The sequence below is a fragment of the Podarcis cretensis genome (assembly GCF_951804945.1).
Source record: "Podarcis cretensis genome assembly, chromosome: 5".
Classification (NCBI taxonomy): Eukaryota; Metazoa; Chordata; class Lepidosauria; order Squamata; family Lacertidae; genus Podarcis; species Podarcis cretensis.
Genome location: NC_137174.1, coordinates 14,329,580 through 14,350,264, shown reverse-complemented (window position 1 = coordinate 14,350,264; position 20,685 = coordinate 14,329,580). Strand labels below are relative to the sequence as shown.

Sequence of the window (20,685 nt, the reverse complement as noted above, 5' to 3'; positions counted from 1 at the left end):
TATAAACTGAAGTAATACACAAATAATGAATTTCCAACTAAAGTTGGGCTAGATCATGAGTCATGCGATAGGAAGCATGGGTAAGCTGGCATGATCGTAGGGTTCTAGGTCTGATCAAATGCTGTTGCCAATTCTCTTGTGACGGTGAATGGCTTTAAGAGATATTCTATGTGTTTTGCTGTTCACAGTTGAAAATGCGAGCAGGGGGAATGAGTGACTCATCAAAGTGGAAAAAGCAGAAGAGATCGCCACGAAACTCTTGCCATGTAGCCAAAGTATCTCAAGGAACAGAGCAGCTTGCTGCCAATGGGACAGGTACGGCAAGTGATATAACATATAAATGGAAACCCAACTCTAATGATAACCTTAACCATGTTCTTGATTAAAGGTGTTCTCCAAAGATTCTGCAACCACAGAATACACAATAGTATGGATATTGGTGAACGAACAGAGCTGTGACTGTTGGGAGCCCCACACCAGTTGGCTTCCTTGTTGGTCTTTGGCACATTATAGCTGGACAGAGTGGCCTACTGCTGTGGAGCCTGTGTTGCAACCCCCTAAATCTGCCCCACCTCTCTGGATCTTTGTTCCATGATTGTAGGGGAGACGAATAAAGTCTTCCCGCTTGGTTGTAACTGAATAAGGAGAAAATTATAAGTGGCAATATAGGTAACAAAATTAAAGGGCAACTTAATGCTGTTGTCTTTGAAATATCTACCTCTTAATATACGACAGTTACAAAATACATGGTTAGCTTGACATAAGATATTTGAGAGTGGTACAACCATTAGCAAGTAAAGTATGAACAATTAGCTAATAAACTTTCAGTTCATCAAGAAAATAGCTAAGAAACTTGGGATTATATTACAAAATATTACATATATTTTTAAAAGGTGTTTCAAGAATAATAATTTTAAATTAGCAATTCCTGAACTCATAGAATTGCACCTTGAATTGTGCCTAGAAGCCAACAGGAAGCCAATGCAGCCCAGTGGAGTACACTCTGTGCAACCCATTCCAGTGAGGCAGGCCACTGTGTTCTGTGTCAGGCGAAGTAATTAGTAGCAACCCAATGTACTGTGCATACAGAAGTGGGAATGTGGTCCTGAGCTGCTTCATAATGGGTGCATAGCTGCTACTTAATGCTGCTGTTTCTTATCAACAGGTGGAGTTAATTTCATTGATGTACCTTCTCCCGTCTCATCTGGAAGTTCAGAAAACGCATCTACTACAGTCAGCCCTTCCACTGACAGTGGCTTAGAGAGCTCCTCTCAGATCAGCTCTAAGGAAGATCTTACGGACTTGCAGTTGGTCAACCCTTTAGGAATCAGTACATCAGTGCCTTTAACTGAGTCTAGAGCTAGAGAGCAGCTAGAGCCCCAGGTATGAACTTAAGCTAGTTTGTGATAAACTGCTCATCTGGAATATAGTTTGTACAATCAGCTGACCTAAAGGAAAGTTCAGGCTACTCTGGTCTTCAACTTGTTGGATAGGTTTGGGTTAAGAATAACACACACATTCTGAAGTAGCAGAGCAATTCCACAACAGTATAAGTAGCCTAGCCTTCAAATATAGACCAGCCTTTGCTGCTAATTTAGATGTCTGATGTCTAGCCACTCAGCCAAACATTGAGGTATGTAGTCTGATTATGAAAATTGATATTATCTGAATGAATAGGGTTGCTTGTGTCAATGAACTGTTCATGCAGCAATGATAGCTTATACTAATTTTCCTGTATTGTTAATTTGTGTGACTAAAGAATGAATGCCCCCGGGAAGAAAAGACGCCATCTGCCTCAGTGGAGTCTATCCCTGAAGTTCTGGAGGAGTGTACATCTGTAGCTGAACACTCAGACTCTGCGTCTGTTCATGACATGGACTATGTCAATCCCCGGGGAGTGAGGTTTACCCAGTGCTCTCAGAAAGAAGGTGAGTGCTTTGAAATAAAAGCAAGTTTTGTTTGCTTCTATCCATCCCACTCATTGATGGGGGGCGGGGGGAAGTACCTAGCATTTGTATTCATCAGTAATATTTTTATTTAAAAAATCTCTTGGGCTTATTTGAAAGAGGTTGGCTCAGAAGTGCTATAATTGTGACCTTTCTACTTATACTCCCTCCCCATTCCAGGCACAGCGTTAGTACCCTATGGGTTGCCCTGTATCCGAGAACTACTCCGCTTCCTCATCTCTCTCACTAACCCACACGATCGCCACAACTCAGAAGTGATGATCCACATGGGGTTGCAGCTGCTCACTGTTGCTCTGGAGTTGACCTCTGTTGCAAACTGTCCATCTCTCCTAGGACTGGTGAAAGAAGAATTATGTCGATATCTCTTTCAAGTGAGTTCTGGATTTATCGTAGTCTTATGTCTATTAGGCAGTATCTGTAGTGAAATAGGCCTTGTGTTAGTGTGGTCTGGAAGAAACACATAAGTTGCAATTTTGGTTTGCTTTTCAAATAGAGGAAAATGAATATCTCTCCACTAACAATCTTTCAACTTCTAATTCTTTCCTAGTTACTGAATGTGGAGCGACTCAATCTGTATTCAGCTTCACTTAGACTTTGCTTCCTCCTCTTTGAGAGTATGAGAGAACACCTGAAATTCCAACTGGAGGTGAGTCTTTTGAAGTGCGCCTACCTTGTATTTGGAGGAGGTAATTTAAACAGCTTTGTGGCTTTGTTCATGGATGTGTATGAAATCCTGTCTAAGAATTTAGGAAAGTGTGTGTGAACTGGAGGTGACCTTGTGGCTTTCTGAAGATTGGAAGGCCCTGTGCCTGGGAAGACCATGCCCAGTGACAGAAGTGGTGGCTGCTTGGTCGCTTTCCCTGTCATCTCCCATAGAGGCAGCACTCAGATCTATAGTTGCCTTGATTGGAATGTTGGAGTCTGAGCAGCAATCATGGCCAGATTTGTATGCTTCCCTCTCCTCCTACTGACACTACTTCTAGTTTCAAAGAATCTCAACATAGCGTTGCATGTGAACCAGAAATCCTGGTTCTTTGAATTAAAGTTCTTTGAAATGGGAAGAAATGGAAGGAGGAGCACCCAAGCCTGACTCTTTGCCACGACTCCCTGAGGATTGGCCACATAGCAGTAAACTAGGAGTCAGTAGTCAGTGACCCATGAGCTACACGCCACCTTTGGTCTCTTTTCATGTGGTCCTTGGCATAATCTCATCCTGACGGTAAGGAGGGGGAAAATAGGGAAAGGGGGTGGCAGAAAGAGAGAAGGAGAAGGGGTGTTGTTCCATCACTCATTCTAGCCCTGCCATTGCTGGCATGTGACCCCAACAAGTTGCCTTCAAAGGAATGCAGCTCTCATCAGAAATATAGTTTCTCACCTTTGTGCTTATGGATGGTTTAGTTGTGCTGTGTGTAAACTGGTGTCCCAAAAGAAATTAAATACTCTGCCTTGTTTTGCATCCCATATACTGAACTCATCTCTTTTGTCTACCAGATGTACATAAAGAAGCTGATGGAAATTATCACAGTGGAGAACCCCAAGATGCCCTATGAGATGAAGGAGATGGCCCTGGAGGCCATCGTTCAACTCTGGAGGATTCCTAGTTTTGTCACTGAGCTGTACATAAATTATGACTGTGACTATTATTGTGCTAACCTCTTTGAAGACCTCACCAAACTGCTATCCAAGGTCCTGAAAATGAGCTATTTTGCTCTTGTCTTTCCATTAGGATTGCTCAGCAAAAAAATAATAATACAGATGTAACTAGATCTGAGTGTGTTTGAAGAATGAAATATCAGCCATGTGCTGATGTGTTGGAGGGTGGTCTGATCAGAACCATGGCAGGTGGGGAGGTGTGGGTAATCCTCATGCAGTAGGGTATCTCTGGTCTTGTCCTCAGGATGCAATCACCTTTGGTAGAGGGCACGAAAAAGAATTGCACAGTATCTCAGCTGGATCTCACCCCCAAGCTGTGCTTAAATTATGAAAAACAGCAGGAGAACCGATCATAGGTCTCCTGTCACATCTACTTTTACCATAGGGATTCTTTCTTTAGAACAACAGACATATTTGATTGGAGCATTGTGAGGAACACAAAGTTTTTAGGGCTTATATCGCCAAACACGTGAGGCTCCACAGCTGATGCATTACAAAGAGCTGCAATTGACTGACTCTCTGATATGTGTCTTACTTCATCCTTCAAATATTACCTGTAGGAAACACAGGTGTAAATGCAGCGAATTTGCCTTCCACCACAAAGTATAATCCATTTCAGAATCTTAGTGAAGTTTTACCTTTAATGGGCAACCTGAGAGAGAACAGGTTATTTGCAGGGGAAGGATTTTTTGAGGAATGGACAATGTTAGGGAGGTTTGCGTGGAGGTGTAGAGCTTTGGGGCTGAACAGCTTCTGTGTGAGTAGTTTTCCTTGCTCAAATGATTAAACCTAATTTAATGCTTAGCTATGCTTGATTTTCCCAGAATGCCTTTCCTGTTTCTGGACAACTGTACACTACTCACCTGCTGTCCCTTGAAGCATTACTGACAGTGATAGATAGTACAGAAGCACAATGCCAAGCCAAAGTGCTCAGCAGCATCTACCAGCAGGAGAAGGAAGCACTAAAACCAAGTACAGAAACTCCCTGTAACATCAAAGAAACAACCCATAGTGAGAACCTTTTATTTGGTGCCTTCATCTTAATTTTATAGTAACATCTGTCCTTCCTGACTGTGTTCTAGACAATACTGCTACCTTTTTCCATAAATCCTCCTTCCTAACCTTGACCTGATTGCTTCAAAACATCTTAAATGATGCCTTCTTGCTTTCTATCGGATTTTTCTCAACAAGGAATTAATTCATCATTTCCATTTTTTAATTTTGTGCATGAATTTGAGCTGGTCTATGGATATTCATTCTCTGTTGAATCATATTTCCTCTCTTTGACTGCGAATGGTTAGGTTTCTTCAGAGTGAGTAATAACTGTATCTACATAATAACACGGTGACTTTAAAACCTCTTCCTGGATAACTCTGGTTCTCTTCTTTCCCCTGTAGTTGTCGAGGGGCTGCTGACAGATGGCAAATCACCCGGTGCAGAATTGCCAGACACTAATGGCTCCTTGACAGCCAGCCACATGAAGCAGCAAGACAGTCTGAATTTGGAGTTGGGAAATAACGCAGGTAAATGATGAACATTAGTGTGCAATGGACACTTCAAATGTTGACTTCTTTTTGCCATTCTGTAGCTGTACTACAGCTTGAGGTCTCTGGCACCAGTGAAGCATTTAAATGATGCACGTTTCCTTCCATGTTCTATATATTGAGTCAGGCATTTGTAGACGATTTGGGATGAGGGTGGTTAAATGTCACTGGATCATGTCATATGTTACAGTAGAAGTAAGTACATGATTTAAAATATATTCTGTACCTTATTCTATCCCATAATATGTGAGGCAGCTACATGTTTACTTGTCCTTTCCCCCATTACTTGTGGTTGCCTACATTGTGTTTCTACTGTATAAACAAAGTGATGGGGGAAGATAGCTACTTTCTCAAATTACATCGGATAATATGTTTTGCTTTGTACCTCCATCTGCTGTAACATGTGAAGTAGTCCCTTGCAAGACTTGGGCTTATAGAGAAAAGCATTGGTGCTGGGATGGGGTTGTGGGGTGGGGTCATGTGGAAAGAGAGTTGTTTTTATCTGTGTATTGTAAATCATGGGAAATATGGGAAAGGATCCACTGTGAAAACATTCTGCTTTTGTTTTTAGCAGAAAAGACCATTCTAAAGAAGCCTACTCGCTTTTCCTGCGTCCTACCCACAACACACGAATTGATAATGATTAAGAGCAAAAAGAAGGTAAGGCATGCTGTTGATCTGAAAGATATGTGAGTAGGCATGACACATACAATAAAGAACAGACTTTACCCTCAGACTTACAATTTTAAAATATAAGATATATTAGAGGAGCATGATGAGTGTTTTGAGTGTATTTTAAATATATACATACATACATACTTTTATTATTTGTACCCCACCCATCTGACTGGGTTGCCAGCAAAGTATTAAAAGAACAATGAAACATCAACCAGTAAAAACTTCCCTGAGCAGGGCTGCCTTCAGATGTCTTCAAAAAGTCAAATAGTTGTTCATCTGTTTGACATCTGATAGGAGGGCATTCCACAGGGCGGAACCTTTTTCTTTCTGAACCTGCTTTCAAATGAGGTGTTCCTGCATGAAGCTGTTTTGAATCTTGAATGCCAATAACCAGTAATTGAAAACTGTGTTGCGGTGACTGCTGTACCTGGTGAGATATTGTGGGAAGCAGGACTTTGCCAGAGGAACAAAGAAGGATGCTGTTTTGTACATATCCATAGGAATTGGTCTTACAGTCATCAAAGTGTTGTTTCCTGTTAGTGATGGGCAGTAACCGAGGACTGACATTTATTCTGGTGCTTTAGTAAAGTTCACATAGATGTTTGTGTTTGATCTCTAGTCACACACAACCTTTTAGTTAACCCTCTCTTGGGTAGCTGCTTATGACATTATCTACTTGTATTACGTATTCCTGAGCTTCAGAAACTCAGTTTTGACAAATGTGAATAATGGTTATTCAACAAGTGGCCATATCCCTTTAGAAGATGAACCTTAAAAGATGAACTTGTTAAATTTTATTTATATATTGACAATATTTGAATTGCTGTGACAACAGAGACCTGGTTGTCTTAAATTGTTTTCGGATAATCTCTTACTACTTTAGGTTTTGAAAGACTAGGGCACACCTTGTGCTGAATTATTCCTAAAGCAAAACAAAGTTATCATCCTGCTTCAACATTTTATGTGGATAGTGTCAGATGAAAACAATTAGACTCTTGTTTTCAACATTTTCAACATTCGACCTTACTGCCAAAAACAAAGACAAATACTTTCTATTCTATTTGAAAATACTGAAACAGGCTTTTATGACAAAGAACACATTTTAAAAGTTGCTTTTTATGAATGTGTTGCATCACAGAGGACTTTAGTCAGAAGGTAAAATGCAAATCTAAAAACCTAAAGGAAATAGGTTATTGAATATATGATACAAATTGGCTATTAGGATAATATTAACTGTGTAGGATGTGTTCTGTTAATTATATTGTTTTGACTTTTTCTAGCTCTTGATAAGTGGTTCAGAGCTGTTCAATCAAAAGCCAAAGAAAGGGATACAGTTTCTTCAGGAGAAAAACCTCTTGGCTACCCCCATGGATAATAATGAAGTAGCAAAGTGGCTGAGGGAGAATCCTCGACTGGACAAGAAAATGATTGGAGAATTTGTGAGTGACCGGAAGAACGTAGACTTGCTGGAAAGTTTTGTGGGGTGAGTAGAAATGTTTGGATTGGTCATAAACAGGAAACCGGTTAGAAAGTCCTGGCATGGGAAAATTCACCTTCTGGATTGTGTTCTGGATCTTCTGAATAATTCACTGCATGAAACCCTTAGCTCTAACCACTTAACACTCTTAGACACCTTTCATTCTACCTGGAAAGCTTCCCTGTTTGAAAAGATAAGAAGCTTGGGATTCTCCCTGCAGATCTTGATAGCGGCAGGATATGAGAGCGCCAGAAGTCAAGTGCTCCAGCGCATTAGGGACATAGAGCTGCAATGTCATATGGGCAAAATGGATAAACACGCCACAATTAGAGACTTTGGGAGAGGGTTCTCACCCGCAAATTATCTGGCTGATTTACAAATACCTAAGTACAGACACTCCTTTACCCTGGCCAGATTTAACGTTCTGCCCTCTGCCCTGCTGTTAGGCAGATATGAGGGCAAACCATATGAGTCACGTGTTTGCCCATGTGGCTCATCGGAAGTGGAAACAAGTTTGCATGTATTGCTGCACTGTAGTTATTACGAGGATCTACGCCTGACCTTTATTGCCCCAGTTCTACAAAAGCTTAAAAATGAACCAGAACTTCAATGTATGAGAGCCTTGGTAGAAGATAAGGTTCCTGAAATCACGATCAATGCTGCTAAATTCTGTGTAGCCGCTATTAGGCGCAGGAAACAAGGGCTTTCCAATGTCAACATGCAGGCGAAGGCAAATACTTAATTTTATTCATGCTGTCTAATTTTAATTGTTGTTATGGCCTAATCTGTATTGAAATTGTCCTTTGTTTTCTCCGGGGTTATGTTTCGATGACTAGCTGTACGAGTTATTCTGGTCTGTGACCGTTTAATAAAATTTGATTTGAACTGCATGAAACCCTTAGCTCTAACTACCATAGAGGTAGCCTGTTTTCAAAGGACCTTGATTTTAATAAACTTAATTACAATGCATTCTGTGGTGCTGTGTTGTTGTTGTTTTAACTTCATAATTAGTGTTTTTTATTGCATTATTTTTATTTTGCATTGTAATTTAATTTAATGGTTATGGCCTGGATTAAGCTAACCCGGCACGCTAGCAGAAATCAGTGCAAGGGCTCCTGCAATGGGCTAGTGCAATGCTGCTTTCCCCCCTTCCTCTTCTGCATCCTTTGCAACCCCCTCCCCCCTCCCAACCAAATCCTCTCTGGAGGGTCCGGAGAATCCCCAGAACAGTGTACTGGGGGAGGATGAGGGGGCTCATTCTGTCTGACAAACAGAAATGCTTCTGCTGACATGCAGAGCACAACATTGGATTCCACCCTGTATTTTTGTAACCCATCCTGGAACCATTTGATAAATAATTACAAATAAAAAATGCTGACTCTTAGATAAAAGTGAGAGAGAATAGCTTTCAGCAAGAGCATCTGAGGTTGGCTGAACCTTATGGCATGGGTGAGCTACTCTGTGGTGCAAAGCAATGCTATCCTCATCTCCTTTCCTTTGCCAGGATGTTTAGCATCATTGTAGGTAAAGATAAAGGGACCCCTGACCATTAGGTCCAGTCGTGACCGACTCTGGGGTTGTGGTGCTCATCTCGCTTTATTGGCCGAGGGAGCCGGCGTTTCTCCGCAGACAGCTTCCAGGTCATGTGGCCAGCATGACTAAGCCGCTTCTGATGAACCAGAGCAGTGCACAGAAACGCTGTTTACCTTCCCCCTGGAGCGGTACCTATTTATCTACTTGCACTTTGACATGCTTTCGAACTGCTAGGTTGGCAGGAGCTGGGACCGAATAACGGGAGCTCACCCCGTCGCGGGGATTCGAACCGCCAACCTTCTGATCGGCAAGTCCTAGGCTCTGTGGTTTAACCCACAGCGCCACCCGCGTCCCATAGCATCATTGTAGACTGTACATTAAAACAGAAAAAAACCAAAGCCTAGAGAAATTGAACTCCATACTGTCAAGTCATAGTTTAGAAAACTTTTCTGTATTTTGACCCTTAAAGATTTTGGGGTATGTGACTGCTTGCAAGCTACTTTCTTCAAGCCACTTTTGCTGCTCATGTTTCAGGACTTTCGGTTTTCAAGGCTTGCGATTAGACGAAGCCCTGCGACTCTACTTAGAAGCTTTCAGGTTGCCAGGAGAGGCTCCTGTAATCCATAGGCTGTTGGAAGTCTTTACAGAACATTGGCGCGTAAGTTCTGAAATTGTCGAGAAGCAACACTTCTCTAGTCTTCTCTGCAGCAGTTGGTCAGCATGGGAAGAAATTACTGATTTTAGTCAGGATGTGTTCATTCTACCTCGTAGCACAGTGAGCTTGAATATTACGTCTGAGAGATGTTGTTGTTGTCACTAGTTTAATTTATTCTTTGCTTTTTGCAACAAAGGAGCCTCAAAGCAACTTAACAACAAAAATAAAAAACTGGTAGCAAGTGACAAGCTGAAACAAAAGTGAATGTATGTAACAAGAACGTCTGAGGTGATGGACTATACTGAAATGGTGAAGTTAACTGCCAAATTTAGAGGACATAATGACAAAGTGTTTAAGGAAGAATGGAGACCACTGATGGTTTTTCTATCAAATTATCACCCATATATGAAGTCACGGGCTGGATTTGAAATATAATCAGTGGATTACTGAAAGATTTAATTGTAGCGGGGTTTAGATAATAAAAATATATGTGTTATAAAATAGCTAATAAAAAGAAGTAAAAAACAAACATCAGGAAAGGAGAGGTGGGAAGTCAAGAAGAAACTTCGGATGTTAAAAGAAATGTATATAATGATAAATGCTTTGAAATATTTTTGGATACTTAATAAAAATAATATGAAAAAGACAGTCTGGGGCAACATAACACTTGCCATCCAGATTCTAGAAATGACATAAATAGGAATTAAGTGTTGCCTTTAGATTGTAATGTGTCCAATTTGTATTGTCATTTTACATTTCAGAAAGCGAATGGGTCTCCGTTTGCCAATAGTGATGCTTGCTTTGCCCTTGCCTATGCCGTTATCATGCTGAATACTGACCAACACAATCATAATGTTCGCAAGCAGAGTGTACCTATGACTCTAGAGGTGAGCTCTGATGTCTTCACACACACCCTGCATACCTAGACGTTTTTGCTGGCTTTCACATCACTGAGGTCTATTCTTTCTCCACCACCATGCTTGCTCTTCTTACTTTCTCTTTGACTTGTAGTATTTTAAAACATAATAGTAAAATAGCCCCCCAGTGGCCTTTCATAAGGCACGTTGTTGCTGTACATCATACTAAAACTTGCCTGCAAATTGCCAACGGTCAAATATATTGATAACTGATAATTCAAGTGTACCTAAAAGATGCTTTCACCCCCTATATACCCACAAGGTGCTGTGTTTTGCAGGAAAGATTTTGCAGATACCATCCTGTCAAGAGGAAGCTGGCTTCCCTCTCATTGTATAAGGGACAGGCACCTTCCCTGTTGTATTTCGGTGCCTGTTAATGAGATTCCTCTTTCAATAAGCTTTCTAAGTGGAGATCTTTGTTCCAATTTGTTTTTGCATTGGATTTGAATGGATTTCATGTATGTGATGATGTTGTTTTTCCAAACAGTTTTTGCATATACATAATTGCTTTTCTTTAGATCAGGCATAGGCAAACTCGGCCCTCCAGATGTTTTGGGACTACAATTCCCATCATCCCTGACCACTGGTCCTGTTAGCTAAGGATCATGGGAGTTGTAGTCTGAAAAACATCTGGAGGTCCGAGTTTGCCTATGCCTGCTTTAGATTGTTTTTCTTTCTGCAGCTTGTTTTATATATACTTTATTACGTTGTAAATTGATTTGGGATACCCCATAAGAATCAATTTGTTAGTGACATTTTGTGTGCCAGTACCTAGCAACATTTTCAAATAGTTGTGATGTCTGTTTCGAGGCGGCAATCACAACGTAATATTCTGCTTTCTGTTGCTACTGCTTAACAGGAATTCCGAAAAAATCTGAAGGGGGTAAATGGAGGCAAAGACTTTGAGCAGGACATGCTGGAGGACATGTACCATGCCATCAAGTAAGTGTTTTGGCGTTTCCCCTTGGAGAGGGGGGGAGTTATCAGTTCCACACACACTCACTTCTGGTGTGGGGAACCTTTGGATCTTCAGATGTTGCTGAACTACAGCTCCCATCATATACTTGCTGAGGCTAATGGGAGTTGTAGTTCAGCCACATCTGGAGGGCCACAGCTTCCCCACACCTGCCCCTGGTTGATGTTAGGCCAGCCTTTTCTACCCTTCTTTCCCCAGCTCATTCAACTTGTTGTAAATAAGACACACACAGTGCATCATATTGGGTACCAATAATTGTGCATTGATGCCGAATGTTAATATGTAAACACAATATTTCTGTCCTCATCTTGGGTAGAAATGAAGAGATTGTGATGCCAGAGGAGCAGACGGGCTTAGTAAAGGAAAACTACGTGTGGAGTGTGCTGCTGCATCGTGGAGTCACTGATGAAGGAATCTTTCTTCATGTCCCACGTGGAAGTTATGATCACGACCTCTTTGCCATGACCTGGGGGCCCACTGTGGCAGCTCTGTCCTATGTTTTTGACAAGAGCCTGGATGAAACGATAATTCAGAAGGCCATCTCTGGTTTCAGGTAATGCTCCTTCACAACATCCAGCAGAAACTCGTTTTGTATATATAGAAATTGTTTTTACTTAGATTAAAGCTTTTTGCATCCAGGGAAAATTAGCTGGCACTGTCTAGTAAATAAATGAGCAGTGGCGTAGCGTGGGTTGTCAGCACCTGGGGCAAGGCAAGTAATTTGCGCCCCCTAACCCATGGATTTGCGCCCCCTAACCCGTGGATTTGCGCCCCCTAACCCTAACCCCCAGATGTTGCGCCCGGTGCGGCCGGCCCCCCCTGCAACCCCCACGCTACGCCACTGTGAGTGAGGTATATATTGCTTAAGCCTACTGAATATCTATTCATGGGTAGGCAAGACTGGAATATGAATTTCTGCACAGCCATTTTTAAAAGTGTCTACTGGCAGACAGAAATGCTTATCCTAGTTGCCATTGAGCTGTATTACCACTGTGGTTTCTGCCTCATTTAATTCACAATTAAGTTCCGTCATATCCTGAGCTTCTGAAATTTGAGTGGCATCATTAAAACATACAAACACAAAATTTGTCATTTGAATGTTACCAGCTAGAATTGAATTATCAAATTTGATGCAAGTTTTCCACTGAAGGGTGGTGTGGGGACCCTAGAGCTCCTACAGAAAATGCACTGTGTGTTCTCTCTTACATTGCTGTGATTTGTCTTTTTCAGAAAATGTGCCATGATTTCTGCCCATTATGGCCTCAGTGATGTTTTTGACAACCTCATAATTTCTCTCTGCAAGTTCACAGCTCTTAGCAGTGAGGTGAGTCTGCAAATGAAAGGAAATGGTGTGAGACTGATTCTAAACGGAACCATGGTCAATACTCATCAGCTGATGGTGTGTTTACGGGAGTTAACACCTGTTTTCTGCAGCGTTGAGCTGTGTGCGGGAGTTCCCTACAGCAGCCCCCATCCCACATATCAGCTGATGAGTGGGGGGAATGGAGGATTAGATCCTGCTTTCTGCAGGGAACAACCGTATATGCCTGTTTCCCACAGCTGAACTGAATTGAACCCCTCCCCATCGGCTGACATTACTTGCCCTTAGGGTGATGTCAGCTGATTGTTGGGCTTTTTTTTAATGGCTTGGTGAACCAAATTGGAACCCCTGGAGGTCCCCCATTCTGGGAGTGACTTAAAAGAAATAAGGAAGGTGTTTGCATGGAAGGCCATTTAAAGCATGAAGGGCAGCTAGGGGGAAAAGCCAAAATCCCTGATGCCTTCTGAGCCACTCCATAGAGAAAGTTTCTTACTTCTAGTACAGTGGTACCTCGGGTTACATATGCTTCAGGTTACAGACTCCAATAACCTAGAAATAGTACCTCGGGTTAAGAACTTTGCTTCAGGATGAGAACAGAAATTGTGTGGCGGCAGTGCAGCAGCAGCGGGAGGCCCCAATAGCTAAAGTGGTGCTTCAAGTTAAGAACAGTTTCAGGTTAAGAATGGACCTCCGGAACGAATTAAGTACTTAACCCGAGGTACCCCTGTACAGCCATTGGGAACATCCTGCTTCACATATCTTAACATTCATCCTGGTATGATCATAGAGAATTGATAGTCCAATAAAGGTAAAGGCTCTGCTCAAGTTCCAGTGGAATCAGATCACCTTGATTTACATAGGTGATAGACCATCTGTGAAATTGACAATTGTAAAGGAGGCCTGACAGGAAGCCATCCGGGACCAGGTTGTGTGCTTATGGAGGTGAATTCCTGAGCTGAAAATTTCAGTTTGTTTTAAAGAGCTGTTCCACATAAAGCACATTACAGTAGGCAATCTGTGAAATTACAGAAGCATGAATTATGGTGCAAGTCCTCCAGGAAGGGTCTCAGCTAGCGTTGTGATCAGCCTGTTGATGACGTTCCACTGAATGGCCTGACTGGTTTGTGGTGCGCTTCTCCCCACTCACCCCTGACTTCTCTAAACCATTTCTCCTGCAGTCCATTGAGAATCTGCCTACAGTTTTTGGAAGCAATCCCAAAGCTCATATTGCAGCAAAGACTGTGTTCCACTTGGCTCATCGCCATGGTGACATTTTGCGAGAGGGCTGGAAAAACATCATGGAGGCCATGCTACAACTTTTCAGAGCAGAGCTGTTGCCAAAGACCATGGTGGAGGTAAATTGATGGCAGATGCCAGGCTAATTAGGTTGAGAGCGCATGGGACGTATATGGGTTGTTGAAACAATAATAGGATGAAATAAAAGATAGAAATATCTTTAAAACTTTATTATCAGTAATAGACTGATGAGGGGTTATAGTTCAGTAGTGGCACATTCCCTGCGGAAGATCCCAGAGTTAAAACCTGGCATTTCCAGATGAATAAAGAATGCTTGATAGCAGGGCTTAGGAAAGACTAAATGGTCCTACTTGGGATAAGCAGTTCCATGTGTTCACGAATCTCTGTTCTTAGGTGCTGCACTATTGGCAGGTAGCACATGTATTGAACCAAAATAACTTATTGTTAATGCTAGAGATGTAACAGAGATGATGTGGATGTTATATGCTTGTGGATTTGATTACTGGAGAGATAACTGCACTCGATTAAGATTTTTTCGTTTGGATGGTAGAAGTGGTCTAGAGCAGAATCTTGCTGGGCCAGAACTTCTAAATTGAGAAGAATATATTTTAAAAATTGGACTATGTGAGATGGGGAAAAGCACAAAATAGGACATTTTATCTGAAAAGCATGTGACTAAAAATCCTTAAAACATGTGACTAATAAATCCTTAGACTTGTGACCAGTTTATGCTACTAAAATTGCCTAACATTATGGAACTCTCATTCCTGTTAAAGAAACTGCCATGTGACCCTTCTCCTTCCTCTTTGTTTACTCTGTAGACAGTGCAATAGCCATTAAAGCCCATAAACAGGCAAATAGTGCCTTCCTTAGAACCAGTGATGATTAATGGTAGGGTAGGCAAAGTTAATCAAGCAGCATGGGAGTTAGTTAACATCACCTAAAGTGTGCAGTATCTCTGAATAGTAATCAGACTTGATTTAGCTCAGTTCCAAGAAGCACTGCTTTCCAAGGGGCAATCATTTTACCTACAGCGGCCCATGGTTTGTTGTGCTAAACAGGGACGCTCCAATGAGAGTGTAAATTTGAGAAGGGAAGAGGGAGTTGTGAACTCAAAGGACCAAATTAAACCCTTGGTTTGGTTAATACACATGACGTATTGGCTTAATTTCCAGGTTGAAGACTTTGTAGATCCCAATGGCAAGATCTCTCTGCAACGCGAGGAGACACCTTCCAACCGGTGAGTGGTCTGGAGAATGTTTACACATTGGCAGGCAAATATGCTCTTCTGTTGCCAGGTACAGTGGTGCCTCGCAAGACGAAAAGAATCCGCTCCGCGATTCTCTTCGTCTAGCGGTTTTTTCGTCTTGCGAAGCAAGCCCATTGACGGCTTAGCGGATTAGCGCTATTAGCGGCTTAGTGGCTTTTAGCGGCTTTTAGTGGCTTATCAGCTTAGCGGATCAGCTGATAAGCGGCTTAGCGGCTTAGAAAAAGGGGGGGGGAAGGGGAAAAAAGTCGGAAAAAAGTCGGAAAAACTCGCAAGACATTTCGTCTTGTGAAGCAAGCCCATAGAGAAATTCGTTTTGTGAAGCGCCTCCAAAACGGAAAACCCTTTCGTCTAGCGGGTTTTTCATCTTGCGAGGCGTTCGTCTTGCGGGGCACCACTGTATAAGGTATCAGGTGCTAGAGAACACAAGTAAGATCTGTAACAAAATACAGTGGTGCCTTGCAAGACGAAATTAATCCATTCCGTGAGGCTCTCCGTATAGCGGTTTTTTCATCTTGCGAAGCAAGCCCATTGACAGCTTAGCGGATTAGCGCTATTAGCGGTTTAGCGGCTTTTAGCGATCAGCTGTTAAGCGGCTTATCAGCGGATCAGCTGATAAGCGGCTTAGCGGCTTAGGAAAAGGGGGGGGGGGAGGGAAAAAAACCCCGCAGGAACTCGCAAGACATTTTCGTCTTGCGAAGCAAGCCCATAGGGAAATTCGTTTTGCGAAGCGCCTCCAAAACGGAAAACCCTTTCGTCTAGCGGGTTTTCCGTCTTGCGAGGCGTTCGTCTTGCGGGGCACCACTGTATTGTAATATGGCACGCCCCTGTTCCACCAGCCTGCACAGTCATGCCCTATTTCGGGATACTCTATTCTATCCCCCCCCCAATCTTTAGATTTTCCCTTAATAGTCTAATCATTATTTCCCCTAAGTCTTCTGGTACCTCCGTGTTGAGTGTGGATGGTGCTAGTTAGCATTTGGTGCCCTCTGAGCATGCACAGTCCTCATTGGGCTGTTTCTTTGGTTAGGGATGTGTTCCACCACTTGGTTCCCCTGCATGAAGATACTCCCCCCCCCCCACTTCTGCAAACTTTTGGGGTTACCAGGAATCTTGTGTGTGTTGGTGTTGTCGTATTGGCTACATAAGCACAGGCACTTTCCCCCAAAGAACAGAAGTGGAGTAGAACAGGTGTGATCCCACCACAAAATGGAGTCCTTCTGCACAGGTGGTGCAGTTTTGGCGACATAAGTATAGGCAATCAAAATCTTGAATTGTTATGTAGATATAAGATATGATACCGTATATCAGTATGTCCTTGATATGACCGAATGTACTTTTTTCTTCTAGTGGCGAGTCCACAATGCTGAGTTTCGTTAGTTGGCTGACACTCAGTGGCACAGAACAATCTGGTATGAGGGGGCCATCTACGGAGAACCAGGAGGCAAAGAGAATGGCCCTGGAGTGTATAAAGGTAATTCATGGTCAGCAAGCTGGGAGGGCACATATACAGGAGGGCATTGGTCTCTGCCTGCCCTCCTGCCAGAACTGCACTTAGACAGCTCTTGTTTGAACAGGCTCTCTTCTTATAGCACATGATGAGAATCAAATGCAACTTCTGTTTGCCCACATAGTTAGTATAATGTAAGTTTATCTGGGGTAGTGCATTCTTTCCAAGGAACCATATATTCATTATAGCAGCTGGAGCTGTATCCTGTTCTCCCTCCGAAGAGCCAAAAGTTGTAGTTAGGCTGAGAGAGAATAACTTGCTCAAAGTTACTTGGCTGAGTTTTGTTCCCATGCCTTGCCCTGGTTTCAAACTGATGGGTGTGATTCTATAGGAATAAACGCCTCATTTTTCTCCCCAACCACAGTGGGTACAGTCCCTCTGGTTGCCACATGCCCTTCAGGGTCCTCTGGGGAGGCTTTTTAATGTTTATGCCCTTCATGACAAAAAAGTCATTCTGCCATTTAGACATACAGTAAAATGAGCTCCCTGCTGCCCTTTGTGAGCTGTGGGTGTTTCCCCCTCTCCGCTTGTCAGGATTGTGATTCATAGCAGATAGAAAAACCCAAAGAGCTTGCTTAAAGTTCTGATGCCTCAACACTGAACTAGGGTACTGTTGATCAGTATGATGGTTTTTAAATATATATATATTGAAGCTTTAGGTAAAGGTAAAGGGACCCCTGACCATTAGATCCAGTCGTGGCCGACTCTGGCGTTGCGGCGCTCATCTCGCTTTATTGGCCGAGGGAGCTTCTGGGTCATGTGGCCAGCATGACTAAGCCGCTTCTGGCAAACTAGAGCAGCGCACGGAAACACCATTTACCTTCCCGCCGGAGCGGTACCTATTTATCTACTTGCACTTTGACGTGCTTTCGAATTTCTAGATTGGCAGGAGCAGGGACCGAGCAACAGGAACTCACCCCGTCATGGGGATTCGAACCACCGACCTTCTGATCAGCAAGTCCTAGGCTCTGTGGTTTAACCCACAGCGCCACCCGTGTCCCCTATTGAAGCTTTATTGAGCCATTAAAAAAAAAGTTTGGTGCACCTTAACTTGAGTGTCCTTTTATGTCTTAATTTCCATAAAAAATGGTGCTGGGTTCAAATCAGAGGCCCTTCCCCTTAACTGGTGTGGGGGACTTGGTGGCAGGGCAGTTAATTCTGGATCTGCTCAAGGACACTTCCTCCTCCTTTTTGTACTTTGTAAGTTCCAAGAGAGATCGCTGGCACCGTTAGGCCTTGTTTTCTTCCTAACACACATCCTTTTTTCACTTTCTCCTCTATAGCAATGTGACCCAGAGAAGTTGATAACTGAAAGCAAGTTTCTGCAACTGGAGTCCCTGCAGGAGCTAATGAAGGTGAGGGTGAATAAGTGTCCCATATAGGTTTGGTGTATATGAACTGCATGGATATGATCTTGAACTGTGTGCTCAAGTCAACAGGGAGCCATCTTGCCCAAACACCATGGAAGTATTGCATGCTGTGTTGGCACACGTTGCCCACGGGAGACTTGGCCAGTTCCGTTCCTGAGTTGGAGGTTTCTATGTGATACTAATGAGCCAGAGGTTCATCCGTTGCAGAGGCCTCTGAACCCTTCTCTAGGTTGTTTTACGGTGTTACTCCAAACAATTGGGTTTCATTCCACTGCTTAGCCTGATAGACAGACATATCAAAGTTTGAAAAAATGTGCACCTCCTAGGAGCTCCTTTTCATAGTCTCCTAGTGGTTTGTTTGATTTTGTAACTTGGATAATTCGAATAATTCGTTGTGAACTTGGATTATTTTTAATCTATTTCCCCGCCTCCTTTTTTCCTATTACATTGGTTCAGCATAATTCTTTTCCCTGGACTTTTCTGGCATTTTTGCAGCTCTACTATTAAAAGTTCTTTTTTTTTTAGTGCCTGCTGATTTGGAAATTCTAAGGTGGGGGACTGCAAAAGGGGGTGGGATTCCAAAGAAGCAACAAGATTTTCTTCCTTTGATACAAGTCTAGCATATCATGCTGAATATTGAAGTCCAGTTGTTTGGATTGGCACCATAAGTAACACTAAGAGCAGCTGACAGATAAAAAAAACCCAGTTGGGCGTTCTCCTTAGATCTGTAGCCATTGCTTTGGCTTTGCATCCCCAGAGATATAAATCCATCAGAACAGTAAATGGTGGTCCTTCTACTTCACAGCAGCAGTGCATCAAAGGATGCATGTACAGTGTTATGCCTACATGAGCTTCCTTGCTTTTTCATTTCCGTTGCTGCTGCAAGAAGTCCTTGAGGAGAGATTGAGCATATGTTGACTTCTGTTGTGGGGAATTTGCATTCCATATCGTTCTCTAAATATGTCTGGGTGTTATTTGCTTGCTTCAGGCTCTCATCTCTGTGACTCCTGATGAGGAAACATATGATGAGGAAGACTGTGCTTTCTGCTTGGAGATGCTTCTGAGGATTGTGCTGGAGAACAGGTGAGTCAAACAAATGCACCATCAGAGGCATTCCAGCTTTGAACTGCTCTTTTTATGATCTTCCATATAGTTGCTTTATGTATAGATTTATATTGAACTCATACACTATCTTAGCTTTCTTTGTATTCATACAGTACTGGACAGGGGACATATTCTCTTATTCTTGCCATACCTATTTAGTTGTGGACTCGAGGGACCTGACTTCCCTCTTGGTGTGAATCTGAATATAAAAGTATTTGCACATGCCCAACTGGGTTGCAGGTCTTCTGAAGCTGTGCTTGCATGTGTCTTGTTGTCATAATGTCCTTTCTCCCTCTTTCTCTAGGGACCGTGTAGCCTTTGTATGGCAGGCAGTGCGAGACCACCTCTACCACTTGTGTGTTAATGCTGTGGAGTATTGCTTCCTAGTTGAGAGGGCAGTGGTGGGGCTGTTGCGGCTGGCAATCCGTCTTTTGCGCAGAGAGGAGATCAGTGCCCAGGTAAAGAGGGCTTTATGGAGTGGTCTGCTCTTATTGTTGGACCTCTTGTTCGTAGTATCTCTGGAATGATGGCTTTCTTCCTTGAGTTTTGTGGCTGAAGCACTGAATACCCATCATTCCCTCTATTTCTGAAGTTTAGCGGTGAATACTAGTCCTTATATAACCAAAACAATGACAGCTTTGTGCAAGAGGGAGGAAGCAGCCCACGAGAGCCCTAGGTTTGCATAAGGACTTTTTTCCTAAGGAAAATGTCAGGAGCACACACACAGACAGCTCCAATACCTAAAGGTCCTCCAGTTTATCCTCCTGTGTTGATAAAGGACCTTTCACATAACGCAGACTGTGGTCGGGGAATAAAAGCAAAATGCAAGAGTGAAGCTGGTGTAGAGACTGACGCTCTAGTACTCACCTTTGCTTCTCTCTGAGCAGGTGCTGCTTTCCTTGCGTATCTTGCTCATGATGAAGCCCAGCATGCTGAACAGGGCCAGTCATCAGATTGCGTATGGTCTTCATGAACTTCTCAAGACCAATGCTGCCAACATCCATTCTGGAGATGACTGGTACACGCTCTTTAGCCTCCTGGAATGCATTGGATCAGGAGTCAAGCCACCCCCAGCGCTGCAGGCAACAGCAAGGGCAGAGAATGACACAGGTAAGATTTGTCCTTGGCAGTGGCCCCGTCTGTTGGTCCTAGGTTAGGAGTGAGCAGAGAGGTGGCCAGATTTGCTGATGATACTAAATTGTTCAGCATCGTTAAAACAAAAAATAGATTTAGAGGTGCTCCAAAAGGACCTCTCCAAACTGAGTGAATGGGTGGTAAAATGGCAAATGCAACTGAATGTAAACAGGTATAAAATGATGCATGTTAGGACCAAAAAATCTTTATTTCACATATATGCTGATGGGATCTGAACTGGCAGTGACATACGCAGTTGCCACTACCACAGCTCTTTGCTGCCATGAAATTGGTATTCGCTTGCATCTTTTGTCTCACTCTG

The 20,685-nt window shown here is 42.8% G+C and overlaps 1 protein-coding gene across 8 annotated transcripts in view; it reads left to right on the top strand.

Annotated features, from left to right (window-relative positions):
* GBF1 (golgi brefeldin A resistant guanine nucleotide exchange factor 1) overlaps positions 1-20,685 on the top strand; it is an 87,607-nt gene that overhangs the window by 51,857 nt on the left and 15,065 nt on the right. For 7 of the 8 annotated variants that reach the window (XM_079975060.1, XM_079975058.1, XM_079975062.1 and 4 more), the window contains 22 exons: positions 189-315; positions 1,166-1,383; positions 1,760-1,928; positions 2,127-2,338; positions 2,515-2,613; positions 3,459-3,653; positions 4,445-4,631; positions 5,018-5,143; positions 5,736-5,824; positions 7,123-7,325; positions 9,387-9,510; positions 10,269-10,394; positions 11,284-11,366; positions 11,717-11,953; positions 12,631-12,724; positions 13,900-14,076; positions 15,154-15,218; positions 16,596-16,719; positions 18,039-18,110; positions 19,114-19,208; positions 19,534-19,687; positions 20,117-20,339. In XM_079975060.1, the coding sequence (XP_079831186.1) occupies positions 189-315; positions 1,166-1,383; positions 1,760-1,928; positions 2,127-2,338; positions 2,515-2,613; positions 3,459-3,653; positions 4,445-4,631; positions 5,018-5,143; positions 5,736-5,824; positions 7,123-7,325; positions 9,387-9,510; positions 10,269-10,394; positions 11,284-11,366; positions 11,717-11,953; positions 12,631-12,724; positions 13,900-14,076; positions 15,154-15,218; positions 16,596-16,719; positions 18,039-18,110; positions 19,114-19,208; positions 19,534-19,687; positions 20,117-20,339 (3,199 nt within the window). The remainder of the gene's footprint in view (positions 1-188; positions 316-1,165; positions 1,384-1,759; positions 1,929-2,126; positions 2,339-2,514; positions 2,614-3,458; positions 3,654-4,444; positions 4,632-5,017; positions 5,144-5,735; positions 5,825-7,122; positions 7,326-9,386; positions 9,511-10,268; positions 10,395-11,283; positions 11,367-11,716; positions 11,954-12,630; positions 12,725-13,899; positions 14,077-15,153; positions 15,219-16,595; positions 16,720-18,038; positions 18,111-19,113; positions 19,209-19,533; positions 19,688-20,116; positions 20,340-20,685) is intronic. The other variant, XM_079975059.1, reaches the window with a different exon arrangement.